This window comes from Delphinus delphis, chromosome 19 (genome assembly GCF_949987515.2).
Source record: "Delphinus delphis chromosome 19, mDelDel1.2, whole genome shotgun sequence".
Lineage (NCBI taxonomy): Eukaryota > Metazoa > Chordata > Mammalia > Artiodactyla > Delphinidae > Delphinus > Delphinus delphis.
In genome coordinates this window covers 23,159,537-23,182,666 of record NC_082701.1, presented here as the reverse complement: position 1 = coordinate 23,182,666, position 23,130 = coordinate 23,159,537, and the positions used below count along the sequence as shown (strand labels likewise).

Sequence of the window (23,130 nt, the reverse complement as noted above, 5' to 3'; positions counted from 1 at the left end):
CTGAGTAGATGACACTTGCAGGTGAAGGAACAAGTACTTAAATTAACAAGTGGCCCTCTAAAGTGGTTTGAAATGAAGCCTTCAAAAAAGTAATTTAAAGTGAAACTTAAAAAGTAAAGTCATAATAAAATATCAAATTATCAAATATCCCCCCAATGAGTTGGGGGATAATTATATCCTGTTGATTCCGTTTTAGCAGTTTTAGTATATACAAATATAATTACATGGGATATTTTACTTATAAGCATTTAGTAAGGAGAGTAGAAGTTCAAAATAATATGTATATATATCTACATTTATCATCTATAGGCATGAAGTATTCATTTTAACCATCCATCTCTCACAGGATCTCTATTCCCCACTTTCTCTCTGCTTGGGTGGCCTCCTTTCCTATTCCCAGCTATGAACCAGCACAGCCCACTACCACTGAGTGAAATGAAGAGGAGGGAGAAAAATTAAAATCTGTCTATCCAAGCTAAGAGCAGTATTACATTATGCTTGCATAGTGATTTTAATTTTACTTATTTTTTCATATTCTAAAACACATATTTTAGAACATTTAGAAAATATAAAAAAGTATGAAGAAGATGATAAAAATGGCTTGTAATTCCACTACCTAGAGATGACCATTGTTAATATTTTGGTGTTTATCACAGTGCCTGACTGACCTATAGGAGGGACTCAGTAAAGATTGGGTTAATGAATGAATTTAACCCAGTCCCTCCCCCCTTCTTCTGGTAAAATGTGAAGATTATATCATATACCACTTTAAAAAATTAATAGACTAGTTTTTAGAATAGCTTTAGATTTACAGAAAGATTGAGTGGGTAGTACAGAGTTCTCCTATTCCCCTTACCCCCAGTTTCCTCCATTATTAACATTTCACATTACTATGATACATTTATTACAATTAATGAACCAATATTGATATGTTATTGACTAAGTCTGTAGTTTATTCCATTTTCCTTAGATTTTACCTAACGTCCTTTCTGTTTTCCAGGATCCTATCCAGGATACCTCATTTAATTTATTTCTTTAGACTCCTCTTCTCTGCAGCCGTTTCTCAAACTTTCCTTGTTTTTGATGACCTTGAGAGTTTTGAGGAGTACTGGTCAAGTATACTGTAGAACGCCCTATATCAGAATTTGTCTGATGTTTTTCTCGTGATTAGACTAGGGCTACAGGTTTTTGGAAAGGAGATCACAGAAGTAAAGAGCCATTCTCATCAAATGTCGAGGGTACATACTATGAACATGATTTATGACTGTTGATGTTGACTTTGATCACCTGGCTGTTATAGTTATTGTCAGGTTTCTCCACTGTCAAGTTACTCTTTATTTCCCCTTTCAATACTGTACTCTTCGGAAGGAAGTCTCCATGTGCAGTCTACACTTAAGTGTTGGGAGTTACGCTCCTTCTTCTTTAAGGTGGAGTATCTATATAACTTATTTGGAATTCTTCTGCACTGGAGATTTGTGTGTTCTCCTCCCATGTATTAAGTTACTTATTTATATCATTGTGGACTCATGAATACTTATACTTTGAGTTATAATCCAATGTTACCTAACTTTGTTGCTCAAATTGTTCTAGCTTTGGCCATTGGGCGCTCTTTTACTTGGCTCCTGGGCTCCTTTTGACATGCCCCATGAATTTTGTGTGTGTGTGTGTGTGTGTGTGTGTGTGTGTGTGTGTGTGTTTTGGGCACTTCCTTACTTTCTGGCACTACAAGATGCTCCAGGGTCATCTTCTATGTGTCCTGCCCCAGTCCTAAAATCAGCCATCTCTCAAAACAGCGTTGGTTCCTTTTACTGAAGATTGGTATTAGAAATCAATATGTGGGTAGTAGGTGTGCTCATTGTCACTGGAATGTTGTTTCTTTTAGGCCTTCTCAGCTGACAAAGCAAAGAAATATGTGTGCAAGGTAACCCCACATGTAAATATATCTATAAGCAATTTCTATACATAACCATCTGTATCTATACAAAGTTAAACATGAGTTCTTATTGATGTCTTCAATTCTTAATTCATTTTAGACTCCTTACTATTCTTTTTTTTAAATTGAGCTCACATTGTTTTATAACATTATATAAGTTTCATTTGTACAACATTATATTTCTACTTCTGTATACATTACAGTGTGCTCACCACCAAAAATTTAGTTTCTATCTGTCATGTACAGTTGACCCCCTTTTACCCATTTTACTGCCCACCCCCTCCGATAACCAATACTCTGTTCTCTGTATCTACATGTTTGTTCTTTTTGGTCTGTTTTGTTCATTTATTTTATTTGTTTGTTTTTTATATTTCACATATGAGTGAAATCATACAGTATTTGTTTCTCCCTCTGACTTATTTCGCTTAGCATAATACCCTCAAGGTCCATCCATGTTGTCACAAATGGCAAGATTTCATCATTTTATAGCTGAATGGTAATATATTGTATTTATATATACCACATCTTCCTTATCCATTCATGTACTGATGGCTGTTTCCATATCTTAGCTATTGTAAAAAATGCTGTGCTGAATATAGAGGTACGTGTATCTTTTTGAATTAGTGTGTTTGTATTCTTTGGATAAATACCCAGAAGTGGAACAGCTGGATCATATATTAGTTTAATTTGTAATTTTTTGAGGAATCTCCATACTGTTTTCCATAGTGGCTGCACCAATTTACACTCCTACCAACAGTGCATGAGGGTTCCTTTTTCTCCACATCTCCTCCAGCACTTATTACTTCTTACCTTTTTGATAATAGTTATTCTAAGGGGTGTGAGGTGATATCTCATTGTGGTGTTGATTTGCATTTCCCTAATAATCATGTTGAACATCTTTTCTTGTGTCCGTTGGCCATCTGTATGTCTTCTTTGGAAAAATGTCTATTCAGCTCTTCTCCTTAATATTCTTGCTGCTTGCTCCTATCTTTTCCACTCCAACACTAAGAAACTTGGCTCCCACCATTCATCATCCATTTATTGTTTGATTAGAGTATACATGTAGAGCAGTATAAGAATTGATAACCCCTACACCCATTGGAGACAACTTTATTGACTAGGGTCCAGTATTCATGTGCAGTTCCTTTTGCCTTTGGTCTTATAGACTACCCATTTCCAGTGTTGCTTAGGTCAGTACCTTTCCCCCATTTCTTCAGTGAGTTTAATTCATATATTTGTAATCAGTTAGATTATGTTGTTACAGTCTGCATTTTTTCCTGAGATTCCCCAACCTGCTAAATGAGTTTTTGAAATTTGTAGACATTAAGGCTCATTCTTTGTGTTATAAAGTCCTATAGGTTTTGATAATTACATAAAGCCATGTGTCAACCATTATTAAAGTATCATACAGTATAGTTTCACTGCCCTAAAAGCCTCCTGTGCTTTACCTATTCATCCCTCCCTGACTCCTCTTGAACCCCTGATCTTTTTATAGTGTTGCCTTTTCCAGAATGCTATGTAGTTGGAATCATACAGTATGTAGCCTCTTCAGATTGGCTTCTTTCACATAGTGATATGCATTTAAACTTCCCCCATGTTTTTTCATGGCTTGAGAGCTCATTTCTTGTTAGCACTGACTAGTATTCCACTGTTTGTATGTACCACAATTTATTTATCCACTCACCTACTGAAGGACACTTTGGTTGCTTCCAAAATTTTAGCAAGTATAAATAAAGCTGCTATAAACATTTATGTGCAGATTTTTGTGTGGACAAAAGTTTTCAACTCAATTGGGTGAATACTCAGGAGTGTGATTGCTGGATCTTTTGATAAGACTATGTTTAGCTTTGGAAGAAACCAGACCATCTTCCAAAGTGGCTATACCATTTTACATTCCCATCAGCAATTAATGAGAGTTCTGGTTGCTCTACATCCTTGCCAGCTATTGGTATTGTCAATTTTAAAAAATTTATCCATTCTAATAGTTACATAGTGATATCGCATTGTTGTTTTAATTTGCAATTCCCTAATGACATATGATGCTGAGTGTCTTTTCATATGCTTATTTGTCATCTGTGTATCTTCTTTGGTGAGAAGGTACACAGATGACAAATGCGCATCTTATATCCATTTATAAAATTGGGTTGTTTGTTTTCTTATTGTTGAGTTTTAAGAGTTCTTTGAATATTTTGGATATAAGTCCTTTATTAGATATGTGTTTTGTAAAGATTTTCTACCAGTCTGTGGCTTGTCTTTTCATTGTCTTAACACTGTCTTTTGTGGAACAGAAGTTTTCCATTTTAATGAAGCCTAAATTATTTCTTTCATTCATCATGCTTTCGGTCTTGTAACTAGAAACTCATTGCCAAACCCAAGGTCACCTACATTTTCTCCTGTGTTATCTTCTAAGATTTTATAGTTTTGCATTTTACATTTAGGTCTATGATCCACTCTGAGTTAATTTTTGTGAAAAGTTAGAGCTGTGCCTTTTTTTTTTTTCATTTGGATGTTTAGTTGTCACAGCACAGTTTGTTAAAAAGACTATCCTCTCTCCACTGAATTGCCTTTACATCTTTGTCAAAGATCTGTTGACTGTGTTTGTGTGAGGCTATTTCTGTGTTTTCTGTTCTGTTCCATTGATCTGTGTCTGTTCTTCCAACAGTACTACTCTATCTTGATCACTGTAGCATAGTAGTAAGTCTTTAAGTTGAGTAATGTCAGTCCTTCAGCATTCCTCCTTCTTTCTCCTCCTGTCATCCTCCCTCTACTCTTCCTCCTCCTCCCTCTACTCTTCCTCCTCCTCCTCGCCCCTTCCTCTTCCTTTTCTTCTTCTTCTTCCTCTTCTCCTTCTCCTTTTCGTTCAGTATTGTGTTAATAATATGCTGTGAGAATTTTTGAATTCCTTAAATTTTCTTCATGAATATTATTTTTAATTGGTTATATCATATTTCATTATATGATCTATGATATAACCAATAACCAGGGTTTAGTGGAAAAAATTCAGAACATTTGATATCTCATTTTTGTAAATGAAAATAAAAAGGTTTTGTTAGCACAGAATAAAAACTGAAAGAGTTAGGAGTTCCCTGGTGGTCCCGTGATTAGGACTCCATGCTTCCACTGCAGGGGGCATGGGTGCGATCCCTGGTCAGGGAATTAAGATCCCGCATGCTGCCCGGTGTGGCCAAAAAAACAAAAAACAAAAACGTGAAAGAGGATGGGATTGCAAATTTTGTTGCTTATATCAATTTCTTTATTTTCCGATGTTTCTACGGTGAGTAACAATGCCTTTTTTGTTAGAGGGAAAGGTAAATATGTTTGTGTTTGTTTTCTAAAGTGTGAGAAATATCTTTTCTTCCTTTTCCCCTCTCAATCTGATATTGGTAATTTCGGTTTTCTCTTTTTTCCTTTTATGAATCTTGATAAAACCTTTAGGGACTTATCAAATTTATTGGTCTTTTAAAAGAACCAACCAATGTTTTTTCGGCTCTCTATTTAATTGATTTCCATTCTTATCTTTATTAATTTCTTTTTCCTGCTTGGAGTTTAGTTTGTTCTTCTTTTTCTAGTTTCTTAAGATGAAAACTTAGATCATTGATTTTAATCCTTTCTTCTTTTCTACCATAAGCATTTAAAGCTGTATGTTTCCCTTAAGTGTGGATTTAACTGTGTCCTACAAATTTGGATGTGTTGTATTTTATAATCATTCAGTTTATTCAAAGAAGAGTATTTCCTCTTTGATTTACGTTACTTTGAATTGAGGCTTTTTAGATATCTCATTGTTATTTATTTCTAACTTATTTTATGGTCAGAGAACATACTCTACGATTTTAGACTTTTGGTGTTTTTTTGTTGTTGTTGTTTGTTTTTTTGCGGTACGTGGGCCTCTCACTGTTGTGGCTTCTCCTGTTGCGGAGCACAGGCTCCGGACACGCAGGTTCAGCGGCCATGGCTCACGGGCCTAGCCTCTCCGCGGCATGTGGGATCTTCCTGGACCGGGCCATGAACCCGTGTCCCCTGCATTGACAGGTGGACTCTCAACCACTGCGCCACCAGGGAAGCCCGACTTTTGGTGTTTATAAGACTTATTTTATGGACTAGAATAAGGTATATCTTGGTGAACATTTCATATGCACTTTAAAAAAAGTGTATTCTGTAGTTGTTAGATGTAGCATTCTATGAATGTCAATTAGATCAAAGTTGTTGATAGTGTTGTTCAGGTCCTCTATCTCTTTGCTGATTATTTGTCTAGTTGTTCTATTAGTTTCTGAAACAGGGTAGTAAAATCCCCAACTATGATTGTAGATATGTCTTTTTCTTACTTTAGTTGCATTGGAATTTGCTTCAGGTATTTTGAAGCTATTTTATTATGTGCATACACTTTATAATTGTTCTATCTTCCTGATGACTTGGCCCTTTTATCATTATGAAATATCCCTCTTTATCTCTTGTAATACTCCATGTACTGAAGTCTACTTTGTCTTACATTAGTATACCCATTCCATCTTCCTTATGTTTACTCTTTGCATACTGTATAATTTCCATTCTTTTTTTTCAGCCTATCTGTGTCTTTATATTTAAAGTGTGTCTCTTATAGATTACTTTGAACAATTATATGCCAATAAAATGGACAACCTAGAAGAAATGGACAAATTCCTAGTAATGTACAATCTCTCAAGACTGAATCAGGAAGAAATACAAAACATGAATTGAATCAGTATTTTAAAAACTCCCAAGAAACAAAATTCCAGGACTAGATGGCTTTACAGGTGAATTCTGCCAAACATTTAGAGAAGGGTTAACACCTATCCTTCCCAACTATTCCAAAAAAATTGCAGAGGAAGGAATGCTTCTGAACACATTCTGTGAAACCAGCATCACCCTGATACCAAAACCAGACAAAGATATAACAAAAAAAGAAAATTACAGGCCAATATCACTGATGAACATAGATGCAAAAATCCTCAACAAAATATTAGCAAACCAAATCAACAGTACATTAAAAGGATCATACACCATGATCAAGTGGGATTAATCCCAGGGATGCAAGGATGGTTCAATATCCACAAATCAATCACTGTGATACACCACATTAACAAATTGAAGAATAAAAATCATATGATCATCATATGTTGCAGAAAAAGATTTTGACAAAATTCAACATCCATTTATTATAAAAACTCTCAGTAAAATGGGTATAGAGGGAATATACCTCAACATAATAAAGGCCACGTGTGACAAGCCTACAGCTAACATCATACTGAATGACGAAAAGCTGAAAGTATTTCTTCTAAGGTCAGGAACAAGATAAGTATGCCCTTGAGGGTATTATGCTAAGTGAAGTAAGTCAGACAGAGAAAGACAAATACTGTATGATTTCACTTATATGTGGAATCTTAAAAACAAAACAAATATGAACAAATATAACTAAATGGAAACAGAGTCATAGATACAGAGAACAAACAGGTGGTAGCCAGAGGGGAGGGTAGTGGGGAGGTGGGAGGAGAGAAATAGATGAGGGAGATTAAGAGGTACAAACTTCCAGTTACAAAATAAATGAGTCACAGGTATGAAATGTACAGTTTGGAGAATATAGCCAATAATTATGTAATATCTTTGTATGCTGACAGATAACTAGACTTATCATGGTGATCATTTTGAGATGTATAGCAATTTTGAATCATTATGTTGTGTGCCAGGAACTAACATAGTGTTGTAAGTCAATTATACTTCAAAAACAAATAAACAAACTCATAGAAAAAGAGATCAGATTTGCAATTGCCAAAGGGGGAGGGTGGAGGGAGGGGGAACTGGATGAAGGCAGTCAAAAGATACAGATCTCCAGGGCTTCCCTGGTGGCGCAGTGGTTGAGAGTCCGCCTGCCGATGCAGGGGACACAAGTTCGTGCCCTGGTCCGGGAAGATCCCACATGCCACGGAGCAGCTAGGCCCGTGAGCCATGGCCGCTGAGCCTGCGCGTCTGGGGCCTGTGCTCCACAACGGGAGAGGCCACAACAGTGAGAGGCCCATGTACCGCCAAAAAAAAAAAAAAAAAAGATACAGATCTCCAGTCATAAGATAAATAAATACTAGGGATGTAATGTACAACATGATAAATATAATTAACACTGCTGTACAGTTTATATGAAAGTTGTTAAGAGAGTAAATCCTTAGAGGTCTTATCACAAGGAAAAAATTTTTAATTTTGTGTCTATATGAGATGATAGATATTCACTAATCTTACTGTGGTAATCATTTCATGGCATTTGGAAGTCAAATCATTATGCTGTACATCTTAAACTTACGTAGTGCTGTATGTCGATTATATCTCAATAAAACTGGAAGGAAAAAAGTGTCTCCTGTAGAAAGCATATAATTGGGTCTTGCATTTTTATTCAGTTAGGAAAATCTCTGCTTTTTAATTGAAGTGTTTAATTCATTTACATCTAATATAACTATTGTTATGGATGGATCTAGGGTCTACCATTTAACTACCTGTTTTGCAATTGTCACATTTTTTTATTACACTTGCTTTTAAAAAAATCAAATGCTTTTAGTATTCCATTTTAATTTCTCTATTTTAGAAAATTGTTCCTCCTTATTTTGTTAGGGTTGTTCCAGTGATTACAATATGTTCCTTAACTTATCACAGGCTACTCAGAGTTAATTTTATACCACTAAAGGGGGTTCATTTTCTCCCTTTCCCCCATCCTCTGTTTTATTGCTGTCACATATTTTGCATGTACATATGTTATAAGCTGTGCAATGCAGTGTTATAATCTGTGCTTTAGCTCGCCAGTTATCTTTTGAAGAAATGAAGAGAAAGAGGAAAAAAGTGATAATATTTTATATTTACCCACATATTTAGCATTTTGGTACCCCTGTAGATCTGAATTTCCCTTTGGTGTCAGTTCCCTTCAGCTTGATGAATTTCATTTAGATTTTTTTTTTTAGAGCAGGTTTGTTAGCAAAAAGTTTTCTCAGTTTTTGTTTATCTGAAAAACGTCTTTATTTTGCCTGTACATTTCAACAGCTATTGTCATTGGATATAGAATTCTGGGTTGACAGGTTTTTTTCCCTTTTTCTTTTCAGCACTTTAAATGTGTCGTTCTAGTGTCTTCTGGCCTCCATTATTTTTGATGAAAAGTTAACTCTCATTCCTGTCATTATTTTCTTATGGGTAATGGGTCATTTTCTCTAGCTTCTTTGAAATTCTTCTCTTTATCTTAGATTTTCAGCAGTTTGACTATAATTTGCCAGTGTTTAGTTTTCTTTATGTTTATCCTACTTGAGGTCCACTGAGCTTCTTGAATCTGTAAATTAATATTTTTCATCAAATTTGGGAAATTTTTGACGATTATTTCTTCTGGTACATTTTCTGTCCTATTCTGGTTTTAACCTTCTTCTGAGATTCCAAGTATATGTAAGTTGTGGCATTTGGTGTTTTCCCACAGCCCACTAAGCTCTTTGCCTAAGGGTGCTCCCTAGCCACTCCACCCCACATGGACTGGGAGTACCTTTAGGTGAAAAGCTATATAAACACACGTCTCACCCTGCAGTTCCTTTCTTTCAAGGATCAAATCCCCACCAATTTCTGCCTGCTTTTGGCTACTGGTTGGTGCCCTAAAATAGTTGCTTTTGAATTTTTTGTCTAGTGTTGATAATTCTTATCTATGGGAAAGTCATTCCAACATAAGCTATTCTACTATTACCCAGAAAGCTACCGATTTTTAAAGAATTTATTTTCTGGCTACCCTAGTGAATTCTTACAATTTCTAAAAGTTTTCCAACTTCATAGTTTTAAGCTTATATGTCTTTGGTTATAATATCTGTGCATAATGATGTTTTTTTTCCTTCTAAGACTTCTTTTTGTCTAGAAGCTCCAGAACAATGTTATTTGACAGTGGGAGTAGCTGGAAAAACAATCTTTAATAATATTGACTTTAGGGCTTCCCTGCTGGTGCAGTGGTTGACAGTCCGCCTGCCAACGCAGGGGACACGGGTTCGTGCCCCGGTCTGGGAAGATCCCACATGTCGCGGAGCGGCTGGGCCTGTGAGCCATGGCCGCTGGGCCTGCACGTCCGGAGCCTGTGCTCCACGACGGGAGAGGCCACAGCAGTGAGAGGCCCACGTACCGCAAAAAAAATAAATAAATAAAATAATAATGACTTTAGTTTTCAGCCATAAATACGATGCTAGTTTGCAACATATATATTCCTTAGGTTAAGAAGGTATTCTTTTACTTCTATTTAATATAGTTTTGTCACAAATAGATAATAAATATCATCAGAGGTGGTTTTGTCATTTGCCAAGAGGTTTGTATAGACTTCTCTTTTAACCTATTAAATAAATATCTAATACATCAATAATATGGAAACATCTTTATATTCCCAGGATAAACTACATTATTCTTTTAATATACTGCTAGGTGTGATCTACTAGTATTTTATTTAGGATTTTTGTATCTATATTAACTTTATTTTTTAATTTTATTTTTAAAATTTTTAAAAACTTTTTATTTTATATTGGAGTATAGCTGATTAACAATGCTGTGTTATTCCTGTCCTACATAGCACAGGGAGATCAGCTTGGTGCTTTGTGACCACCTAGAGGGGTGGGATAGGGAGGGTGGGAGGGAGACGCAAGAGGGATGAGATATGGGGATATATGTATATGTATAGCTGATTCACTTTGTTATACAGCAACAACTAACACAACATTGTACAGCAACTATACTCCAATAAAGATGTTAAAAAAAAAAAAAAACACCCCAGTGCTGTGTTAGTTTCAGGCACACAGCAAAGTGACTCAGCCATACACACACATGCATCCATTCCCCTTCAAATTCTCTTCCCATCTAGGTCATCTCATAATACCAAGCAGAGTTCCCTGTGCTACACAGTAGGTCCCCCGTTGGCCATCCATTTTAAACAGCAGTATGTACATGCCAATCCCAAACTCCCTAACTATCCCCGCCCCCCACCCTTCCCTCTATATTAACTTTAAACTGATTCCTTTTTGTGCTCTTTTAGAACTGTGGTTATGCTAGGTTATACGAAATGATTTGAGAAGTTTCTCATAATTTGAGAATTATGCTCTGGAATAATTTATATAGAACAAGAATTATTCATTACTTAAAGGTTTGAAAAACATCTAAAAAACTATATTAATATGAACTCAAAAAAACATTTAGCAACCTATTCTTCTTTTCCCCTGGTTATTAGCCTGTTCAGGATTCCGGTTTTCCATTTCTCAATTCAGTTTTAGAAATTTATATTTTTCTCAGAAACTTTCACGGAGATTTTCATATTTATTTGCATGGAACTTTATTTTGTTTACATAGCACTTTGTTTTTGAAATAATCTTTTAAAGGGATAAAAATGATGCCCACTATCATAAAATTTAAATATGCATAAAAGCACAAAAAAGAAAATTAAAATAACTTGAAATCTCACCAACTTTATCAAATATTTCATTATCTTTAAAAAATTTTGGTGTGTGTTATTGCCTCTTTTTATTCTGCCTCATTTCTGTGTATTTGTGCGTTCTCTCCCTTTTCCTTGATTACATTTGCTGATGATATATCAATTTATTGGATTTCCCCTCACTTCTGAAAAGTCCCAGCTCTTATACTTATTTAGCATTTGTATACATATTTTTCTCACTATTTTTAAGTTCAGTGGTTTTGTAACCACTAAGTTGTGCAATGGAACCTTTTCAAAATTGAAATCTTATGTGAAATCCCAGTGTATAAATAGATAAAAGCCAAGGACTTGTGATTAAAGCAAAGGGGATCGTGAGTGGAAGGAAGGGAGTTTCCCAGAGTTTCACTCACTTGACCCCACCCCAACACCAACTTCTCTTTCTTATCAGATGCTTATGACTCCAGAGAGCACTATTAGACAACCACTGTTCTGACTTATTAATTCTGCTTTTATCTTTATTGTTTCTTTTCTCCTCCTTTCCATAGGCTGGTTTATTGCTCTTTTCTGATTTTTTTGAATTTGGTGCTTATTGTATTTCTTTTCATTCTTTTTTATTTAATATTGGAAATATTGAAGTCTGTAAATCTGTCACTCTGTACAATGCTGGTCACATTTTATAATATTTTACACAGATTGTTTTCTCAGTACGTGGTAATTATAATTTCACAATTATTGTCATCAGTGATATATAATCTTATGAGTTTTATCTGTTTTGCTACATTTTTCTCTTTTTTCTATATTTTATTATATTGAATATTTTTAAAATCTTTTGTTCTACTTTTATTACATTAGTGTTTGAAAAATCATAGTTGAACCCATTTGCTTTAATTATCACTGTCCAGGATGGAATAGTACCCATTAGCCCTATGTAAATAAGTAATTTAGCACGTTTTTCTTCTTCTCTATTCCTTTTCTAAATGTATTCAGATGCTTATTACATTTTTTTTACAAACGTCTTAATTAAGAATTACTTTTTAAAATAAGTTTTAAACTATACTTAACCACAAGTATCTAGATTTAACTTATTTGGCTGTTTTGAATTTCATCACCACCTCTTTCTGTTGATCAGTGTGTCCTTGAAAAGATTTTCTTCAGGAAAGAATGTAGGTGGTAGAAATTCAGAGCCACAACTGTTTGAAAATGTTTTGTTGGTCTCCTTCATTTTATATAACCAACATCTTGACTATGCTTAGAATTCTTGAGCACAGTATTTTTCCTTTAAAACTTTCATCTTCTAGTGCTTATTTTGTGGAGAGGCCATTTTGACTCTTATTTTGTAGACTACTTATTTTTTTCCATGTCGGTGCTTGAGGAATGTTTTCATTTTCCTTCAGTCTTGAAATTTCAGAAGGATATGTGTAGATATTGTAATTTGTTCATTTATGCATTCATCTTTTTTTTTTTTTTTGTGGTATGCGGTCCTCTCACTGTTGTGGCCTCTGCCGTTGCGGAGCACAGGCTCCGGACGCGCAGGCTCAGCGGCCATGGCTCACGGGCCCAGCTGCTCCGCGGCATGTGGGATCTTCCCCGACTGGGGCACGAACCCAAGTCCCCTGCATCGGCAGGCGGACTCTCAACCACTGTGCCACCAGGGAAGCCCCATTTATATTTTTTAACAGCTTCATTGAGATATAGTTCTTATGCCATACACCCTACCCATCCTATTTAAAGTGTACAATCCAATGGCTTTTAGTATAGTATTCACAGAGTTGTGCAATCATCACCAAGATAAATTTTCGAACATTTTCATCATCCCCAAAGAAAACTTGAACCCCCTTAGCTTTCATTCTCTAATCTGCCTCCATCTCTCCCACAGCCCTAGGCATCCGCTAACCTACTTTCTGTTTCTGTAGATTTCTGCCTATCTTGTATATTTCATGTAAATGGAATTATACAATATGTAGCCCTTGTGACTGGTTTCTTTTGTTTGGTGAAATAATGATTTCGGAGATTTATTTGTATTGTAGCATTTCATTTTTTATTGCTGAATAATATTCCATTGTATAGATATGCCACATTTTATTTATCTGTTCATCAGTCGATGGACATTTGGGTTTTGTCCACATATTGGCTATTAAGAATAATGCTGCTCAGAAGACCTAAATAGACATTTCTCCAAAGAAGATATACAGATTGCCAACAAACACATGAAAGGATGCTCAACATCACTAATCATTAGAGAAATGCAAATCAAAACTACAATGAGGTATCACCTCACGCCAGTCAGAATGGCCATCATCAAAAAATCTACAAACAAGAAATGCTGGAGAGGGTGTGGAGAAAAGGAAACCCTCTTGCACTGTTGGTGTGAATGGAAATTTATACAGCCACTATGGAGAACACTATGGAGGTTTCTTAAAAAACTAAAAATAGAACTACCGTATGACCCAGCAGTCCCACTCCTGGGCATATACCCTGAGAAAACCATAATTCAAAAAGAGACATGTACCACAGTGTTCATCGCAGTACTATTTACAATAGCCAGGACATGAAAGCAACCTAAGCAACCTAAGCAACCTAAGCAACCATCCATCAACAGATGAATGGATAAAGAAGATGTGGCACATATATACAATGGAATATTACTCAGCCATAAAATGAAACAAAATTGAGTTATTTGTAGTGAGGTGGATGGACCTAGAATCTGTCATACAGAGTGAAGTAAGTCAGAAAGAGAAAAACAAATACCGTATGTTAACACATATATATGGAATCTAAAACAAAAAAAAAGGTTCTGATGAACCTAGGGGCAGGACAGGAATAAAGACGTCGATGTAGAGAATGGACTTGAGGACATGGGGAGGGGGAAGGGTAAGCTGGGACGAAGTGAGAGAGTGGCATTGACATATATACACTACCAAGTGTAAAATAGATAGCTAGTGAGAAGCAGCTGCATGGCACAGGGAGATCAGCTCGGTGCTTTGTGACCACCTAGAGGGGTGGGATAGGGAGGGTGGGAGGGAGATGCAAGAGGGAGGGTATATGGGGATATATGTATACAAATAGCTGATTCACTCCGTTATACATCAGAAACTAACACAACATTGTAAAGCAATTATACTCCAATAAAGATGTTTAAAAAAATAATGCTGCCATGAACATTTGTGTACAAGTTTTTGTTTGAACACCTGTTTTCATTTCTCTTGGGTAATATCTAGTAGTGGAATTGCTGGGTCATATGGTAACTCTCTGTCCAGCCTTTTGAGGAACTGCCAGACATTTACAAAATGGCGGCACCATTTTATATTCCCACTGGCAATGTATGAGGGTCGTAATTTCTCTCCATCTTCGACAGCCCTTGTTATTGTCCATCTTCTTAACTGTAGCCATCCTAGTGGATGTAAAGTGGTACCTCATTGTGGTTCATTTTCCTGGTATCAACTGATGTTGAGCATCTTTTCATTTGTTTATTGGTCATTTGTATATCTTCTTTGGATAAATGTCTATTTAGATTCTCTGCTTGTTTTAAGATTGGGTTATTTGTCTTTTTATTATTGAGTTGTAAGAGCTTTTTATACTTCTGCATATGTCTCCTATCAGATATATGATTTGCAAAATTTTTCTCACTTTCTTGATAGCACTCTTTGAACTACAATAGTTTTTCATTTTTTTAAAGTCTTTATTGAATTTGTTACAATAATGCTTCTGTTTTATGTTTTGGTGTTTTGGCTGTGAGGCATATGGGATTTTAGCTCCCCGAGTAGGGATCGAATCTGTACCACCTGCATTGGAAGGTGAAGTCTTAACCACAGAGAAGTCCCCAATAGTTTTTCATTTTTGATGTCCAATTTTTTCTTTTGTTGCTTGTTCTTTTGGCATCATATCTAAGAAACTATTATCTAATCCAAGGTCACAAGGATTTATGCCTATTTTCTTCTAATAGTTTTAGCTTTTACTTTTTATTAACTCAAAATGTGATGCATTTTGAGTTAATTTTTGTATATTTTGTGAGGTAGGTGTCCAACTTCATTTTTTTGCGTGTGGATATTCAGTTGTTCCAGCACCATTTGTTGAAAAACTATTATTTTCCATTGAATTGTCTTCGCATCCTTATCAAAAATTTATTGACTATAAATGTGAGAGGTTACTTCTAAATTCCCAGTTCTTTTCCTTTGACCTGTGTTTGTTTTTATGCCAGTATTGTATTGTCTTGATTACTGTTGCTTTGTAGTAAGTTTTGAAATCAGAAAATGTGAATCCTCCAAATTTGTTCTTCTTTTTCAAAATTGTTTTGGATATTCTGGGTCTCTTGGATTTCTAAATGAATCATAGGATTAGCTTGTCAATTTCTGAAAAAAAGCCAGCTGAGATTTTTATAGAGATTGCATTGAATCTTTAGATTAATATGGAAATATTCCCATATTAATAGCAGTAAGTCTCATATATGAACATGAGATTCTTCCCATTTATTTAGGCCTTTAATTTCTTTCAATAATATTTTATAGTTTTCAGAGTTTAAGTTTTATACTTCTCTTGCTAAATTTATTGCTAAGTATTTAATTCTGTTTTACATTATCTTAAATGGAAGTTTCCTAATTTAATTTTCATTTTTTCATTGCTACTATATAGAAATACAACTGATTTTTAAAAATATTTATTTATTGGCTGCACTGGGTCTTCATTGCAGCACGTGGGCTTCTCTAGTTGTGGCGTGCGGGCTCCAGAGTGCGCAGCCTCTCTAGGTGTGGCTCGCAGGCTTAGTTGCCCTGTGGCATGTGGATCTTAGTTCCCCAACTAGGGATCGAACCCGCATCCCCTGCATTGGAAGGTGGATTCTTAACCACTGGACCACCAGGGAAGTCCCATTACAACTGATTTTTGTGTATTAATCTTGTATCCTGCAAACTTACTGAACTCATTTATTAGACCTAATAGTTTTTCAATGGATTCCTTAGGGTTTTCTTTATACAAGATTATGTCATATGCAAGTAGAGATAGTTTTACCTCTTCCTTTCTAATTTAGACTCTTTTAATTTCATTTCTTGCATAATTGCCCTGGCCAGCACCAGTACAATGTTAAGTATAAGTGGTGAGAGGAGGCAGCTTGTCTTGCTGCTGATCTTAGAAGCAGGGAGGAAGCATTCAGTCTTTCACTTGTTGACCTAAAACAATCAAACAACCAGTTATTTTACCAGCAAAATGGGTTTATTTGGGAACAGCAAAGACTTGCAATTCAGGACGTGCAATCTATGGTGATCCACAGGCAAATCCAGAGAACAGAAGAGAGGAACTTTCTTTTATAGAGGAGAAGAAGGAGTTGGGAGGGGCTATTATAAACCAAGAATCCATTGGAGAAAACTGGGAGTTCAAAGTGTAATGGCTTTTCATTGGCTGAGTTGTGTAACAGTCTCTCATTGGCTGGGCTCCTGCAGGGCAAGGAGAAATTTTTCCTTCCTCCTTCTGGGCAGTAAAGTATCAACATTCTTCCTGTTGGAGTTACAAAGGTACATCTCTTCCTATTGGGTCTGCAATTGACATCTATGGGTAGGGCGTGAGCGCTCCCTCTTCTGGTATCCTGACTTACTTAAAATGAGGGTTCTATTTATTAATTTTTACACACCATTGTGATGTTAGTGGGTTTTTTGTAGATGGTCTTTATGAGACTGAGGAAATTTCCTTCTATTCCTAGTTTGTTGAGTGCTTTTTTATCATGAAGTGCTGTTGAATTTTGTCGAATGCTTTTTCTGCATCTATTGAGATGATCACATGGTCTTTGTCCTTTATCCTATTAACATGGTATATTACATTAATTGATAGCATTTATTTTTTACCTTTTAATTAAACTCATTTTTTCATTCTTTAGCCTTTAGAGGAACTTGGAGGAACCTATTAAATGACATATGCAATAAATGTGATGCAGGTCTTGGAAGTTGATGGTGGTCCTCAGTGAAATTTTTACTTCCAGAACTTCATCAAAAGTACATCTTATACCCCATCAGAAGTTCTGGTAATGGCTATCTAGGATTTTTTTGTTTGGTGTTGTTGAGTGGTGTGAATGTAAAACAAAATTTTAAGTATGCTTATGTAACCCAACTGTATAAATTCATAACATTATCTTGATAGTATATATAATACAGTTTCATATTTTTGGAAGTGGAAATTTTTAACCATGTTATTTATATGCTTTTTAGGGATTATAATTATTTTATGCATAATAAAGTGTATAGCTAGCATTTCTGGCAATTATAATCATTATCAGTTTATTTTGTCTTTGAAAATTTGTAAATGCCCCCCAATTTCTTTTAACATAACATCATTTGTTCCATATTATATATTTCTATCATGTATAGAAATAATATATAATTATGCTCACATAATTGCAGTTTCCTTCTCTTGGACACATTTTTTCTTTTCCATGTGGGTTCCTTCAATTGGTTGCATTGTCGTTTTCATTAATGATGCATCTGCTAATTAATTTTTCTTCTTTGAATGCCTGCCCTTTTTGTTCTTGATTTTGCAGTTCAGCTCTATTTTAAATTTCAGTTCTATTTACTGGTATTTCTCTCTAGCTTCTATTGGCTTGTGACTTGTTTGTAATGTTTACATGTTTATGAAACTGACAGTCCACCCTCTGCCATCGGTGATAATTAATATTTGAATGTTTCTTTAAGATGGTTTAGAAAATAGTTATTTCTTATGGTTAATATATGCATTAGCTTTCTAAATTCATAGCAAGGTCTTGGATTATCAGAAAATGTCATTTACAGGCATATATAAAGTTTTATTTATTTTTTATTCTGGTGAAATATGTGTAGCATAAAATTTACCATTTTAACCACTATTAAGTGTACAGTTCTGTGGCATTAATTACATTCCCCTCGTTCTACAACTTCAAAGTTTTTAAAGAGAAAATAATACCTGTTTCTTAGTCCTTCAGATTTTCCTCCTTCTCCCTTAGTACTTTTTCTTTTCCATTGATCAACTTTCCTTTTCTTTTAGATACTGAGGAGTTCCTGGGAGAAGTTTTGCGGAATGAGAACCTTAGTGCTGGTGCAAGGGACAACAGAGACCATATTCTACGGGGCTTGCAGCAAATCAAAGCTAGGTTTGTATAAACCGGTTCCATTATTCTTCTTCATAAGCTTTAAAACAATTTATAATCAGTAAAATCTACTTTAATTGTATATAAATTAGCAAAATAAGACACACCTATCATAGTTCTTTATACTTGGTAGAGGCTTAATAAATGTATACTGAATTGCACTGGAGGTAGGCAGGCATATTTAGGGTAGTTTACCAAAATGGAAATATTTTGATAATTATGTATGTTAAAAAAATTGTTCTGCTTTCTGCTTTGGATTGTTATGTTAGTCTTTATTGAACACTTTTGCAAAATGTGTGAAAAGCTAAATATTTATGCTTGTCCAAATTACTGAAAGGGAAGATGTTAAGCAGTATGAGGTAATTTTCGTTAGGATTTTTGGTCTTGATTTTATATCCACATGTCCTTTCCTAATAGAAAACTTAAACTAGACTTATCCAGTTGATTCTCTGAGCATAGTAGAATGTCTTAGTCTCAGACTGATTGGAATATCATGCTCATTAAGTTTTTGGTTTTTTTAAATTAAAAGCCCTGACCTAATTTGTACCTTTTAGAATGTGAGCACCTGACAGATGCATACACTTGCTTGATGGTGGAAGAAATAAAAATTTTCCTTTACAATATATTTCCCGACCACCTCTTGCTTGAAATGTGGTAACTGAACGAGAGTTGGGGATAAGAGAGTGTTACTTTACGTGTTTTCCAACTTGGAGGCAATGTGATTCAGAATGTTTGAACTGAGTACTTTTAGTAAAGGGAGAGCAACTGCAGGGATATGCCTGGGATTTGTTTTTTTGTTTGTTTTTTTGGCTGCACCGTGTGGGATTTTAGTTCCCCACGTTGGGAGCACGGAGTTTGTTTTTTTTTTTTGTTGTTGTTGTTGTTTTGACTGTGTTGGGTCTTAGTTGCCGTACACGGGCTTTCTCTAGCTGCAGCGAGCAGTGGCTACTGTTCGTTGTGGTGCGCGGGCTTCCCATTGAGGTGGCCTCTCCTGTTGTGGAGCAGGGGCTCCAGGCACATGGGCTTCAGTAGTTGTGGCACGTGGGCTTCAGTAGTTGTGGCTCGCGGGCTCTAGAGTGCAGGCTCAGTAGTTGTGGCACACAGGCTTAGTTGCTCCACGGCATGTGGGATCTTCCCGGACCAGGGTTCGAACCTGTGTCCCCTGCATGGGCAGGCAGATTCTTTATCCCCTGCGCCACCAGGGAAGCCCGGGAGCTCTTAACCACTGGACCACCAGGAAAGTCCTTATACCTGGAATTTAATGTGTGGCTGACCAATCTTAGCATCTACTTTAGAAGCCTCATTGAAACTCCTTAGAAGCAAGCAAGGAGTTTTATCCTTTCAAAGGGCACAGCCAGAATATATTCCTTCCAGGAATGTGCGAGAACCTCACAAGATGCCTTGCTGGATCTTAATCGATCTTTCCTGCTGGCTAATTAAACGTCACTTTTACTCAGCAACTGGGGACTGTGTAATTATCAGCCTGGGTTGCCCTGAATAATTGAAACAAACAGAATGCAAAAGATGGGAGCTTTTTGCAAAATGAGAATATCTATAATTTATGGTAGGCTGGAAGAGTGTTTAAAACAAACTTCCCCATAATGTTACTTTATTAGTAGATGAGTTTAGGCTTAGTTGTGTACCTGAAGGCTCAGTTAGTAACTTATAGAATTTTTTATTTTTTTAATACAAAGTTGACCTTTGTATTTTAGGATTATTATAAGGATGGCACAAAGAACAAAAGTAGAATTATTTTAAACTGTATTATAGGGAGAGGGTTGGCCATAATATAATTGTGTATGTTGTATTAATGGTATAAATGGTGATACCTTTTAACGGTGTTAATGGTATAAATCTGTGATAAGGAATGTAAAAACAATTTTACTGCATCTGTAGAGACAAATATACAATGAGTAGGAATTCTCCTTTCCCATATTTGTACCACAGAACTTGGAAGGGACTAAATTTCAATCTGAAATTGATAATAAAAGGTGATTTTGTGGTGACTCACTGTTATCCCTTACATATTACTTCTTAGTCCCCTTTTTAATGCATACACACACTCATACACTCATACACACATACCCATGCTCGCACACATAGAAGCTGTATTTGTTATGAGGTAGAGAGGGTTCCTTGTTCTCAGAGGACTTGCTGTGTGGTTTGTGGGATAGACATTCAGGAAATAATCAGCAGGAGTTTTAGGAAACACCTGCATTGTTGATGGGAGCTTTCTGTTCATTGATTTGTTGCAAGAAAGATGACACTTTATTTAGAATTTCATAATTATCAGATCAGGAGGAAATGAGGAGCCAGAAATTAGATACTGTACAAGAAAATGGAAAAATGAGACTTTCCTTTGGCAAGCTGTTTGAAATTGTCTTACATTTGCCCGTTCAATCATCATCCCGTTAATGTAACCCTTGTCTTACTGAATCCTCTTTTTCAGCCACGTTGCATCTATAGCCCCATGTATGGCTGGTTGATGTTATGCCTGTATTGAAACCAGCTGGTTTGAAAGCACTGAAAGCTGGTACAATGCCAGCCACATTTACTTTTTTGTGTGGAAGTTGTATCTCTCCCAGAGGCTGGGTGTGAAAAGAAATTTGGAAGTCATCAAACTTGAGAGTTAAATGTATATGGCAAGTTGCCAAGTAACATCAAAAGAATTAAAGTCACTTAAAAAGTTTTATCTTTAGTCATATTAAAGCAATAAAATTTTAGGGGTTTGGTAAATTTGTGGGGGAGGGTAGGAACCTGTATAAAACTATTGATTTGGCACATTACGGCTTATTTGGAAGGTGGGTAAGAAATCTAGCAGGATAATCTCGGAAAGACACTAGATAAATGTAAATACCATACATACATATATTCCTCCCCCAACTTTCCACTCTATCTTTGTTGTGTCCTCGCTTTAATTCCTTTAACTCTTTCCTCAATACTGTGCTGCTTGAGAATGAAAAGGGTTGAGAGAAGTGAAAATAGCACTGGCTCTGATTTTTGGTTAATTCTAGGGGCTTGGCCCTAATTTTTATGGTGGCTCAGAATTCAGTGCTGTTTGCATGGCTGTGGACTCACTGTAAATCAAAGCATCTGACTCCATCACAGTTGTTATGTGCCATTTGCCACCCTTCTGTTGCCTAGAGTGACCGACCCCAGGAAATGACAGTTGTGTCGAGTCATGGATGTCCAAGTGCTCATCTGTTTTTCAGTACAGGTAGCTTCACTATTCTCTGTCCTCCCAGACTTAAAATCATATCTGTAGTTCTATCGTTATAGGTTTTTTGGGGGGGGAGCTTAAAAGTGTTACCAATGAAGGATAATGTTTTTCATGTAAGACAAAATAAAAAAAGGATAATGATTTCTGTAAGTCCAAGGAAATGAAGTCCTGTTGTGGTATTTGATGTCCTGAGCTGCGATGTTCATTGCTCTTCCTCACACTGCCTCCTCATTTAAACCTTCTCCCTAAAACTAACGGCTTTCACTTTCTGAGTCCAAGTTTTCACTGAGCTCTTTAGAGAATGATTAGGATGAAAGCCAGGCAGAGGCTCCTGCTGTTTTATTATGGTGGTCACTGCAGTACCAGCACCAGCTGTGAGACACCTGGAATGAAGCAGACTTGATCTACACTCAGACGTTTGATGGCATTCTTATGCATTTGCAGAAACAGTTGAGCATTTCTTAAGTTTGATTCAGGGGAGGCCACCTGACAGCAAGAATACATTGAGAGTCAGGGGAGGGATGAAGAAAATAGAATATTTTTATTACAGAGGTAGGAATAAATTCTCTCTTGATGGCTCGTTTTGGAACAGCTAGTCATTTGTGCTCGCTGTTGGAAGTGAAGGCCAGAGCCAATGGAAACAAACTGGGAGTATTATTTCCTTTTGTGAAATTTAAAGGAGTTCCCAAAAGAGACAGGTAGATTAGTAGCATATTGAAATGGAAAGAAATAAAGAAATAACTATGTAACAGGATTAGAGCACAAAACCCACAAAACCAGGACTTTTAAAGTACAGACTGAAAGAATATCTCGAACATGTCTCATTGTGGGTGGTTAGCATATAGCTCTGCATGAAACATGATACATTGGTAAAAATATCATAAAAATAATTCCAGTTCTCTTTGGGAATTTCAAGTTTTTCTTGTCAGCTTAACATGGATTTAGCTTTAAAACAGGATTTAGTTTAAGAATATATTGTTCTTGTGTCTTTGTATTGTAGGAAGAAAGACAAGGAGTTAGTCCAATATAACTCTTGGGAGCAAAATTTTCGAAGGGGTAGACTAAATATCATTACCATTAATTACACAGAGAGTGTTACTTTTCCCAAGTGCTCCTTACTGAGCTAAAAAGCCCCAAACAAAAACAGTCAGATGAAGTGTGCTTATCAAGAGAAGAAATGTGGAATGTGTTGTTGGTACATCTGTGTTACAAGTTTAAATATTTGCTTATAACATCTCTTTCTGTTGTTCATTTTGCTACACTGGAGTTTCAGTGCCAACACACACACAAAAAAGAGTAGTAGGTACTTGTGCAATCCATCTGAGTTTAAAGAGCTTTGAAAAGGCTCAGAAGTCATAGCAATAATTTGACCACATCTTGAAAGTTAAAAATTCATTTCTTCCTTTTTCAGTCCTATCTCTGCCTCTCATCCTTAACCAAGAAAGAAAAAC

The 23,130-nt window shown here is 36.0% G+C and overlaps 1 protein-coding gene across 1 annotated transcript in view; it reads left to right on the top strand.

Moving 5' to 3' along the window:
* Positions 1-23,130, top strand: part of SKAP1 (src kinase associated phosphoprotein 1) — a 276,746-nt gene that overhangs the window by 16,463 nt on the left and 237,153 nt on the right. The window contains exon 2 of the mRNA XM_059996383.1: positions 18,357-18,462. Within this exon, the coding sequence (XP_059852366.1) occupies positions 18,357-18,462 (106 nt within the window). The remainder of the gene's footprint in view (positions 1-18,356; positions 18,463-23,130) is intronic.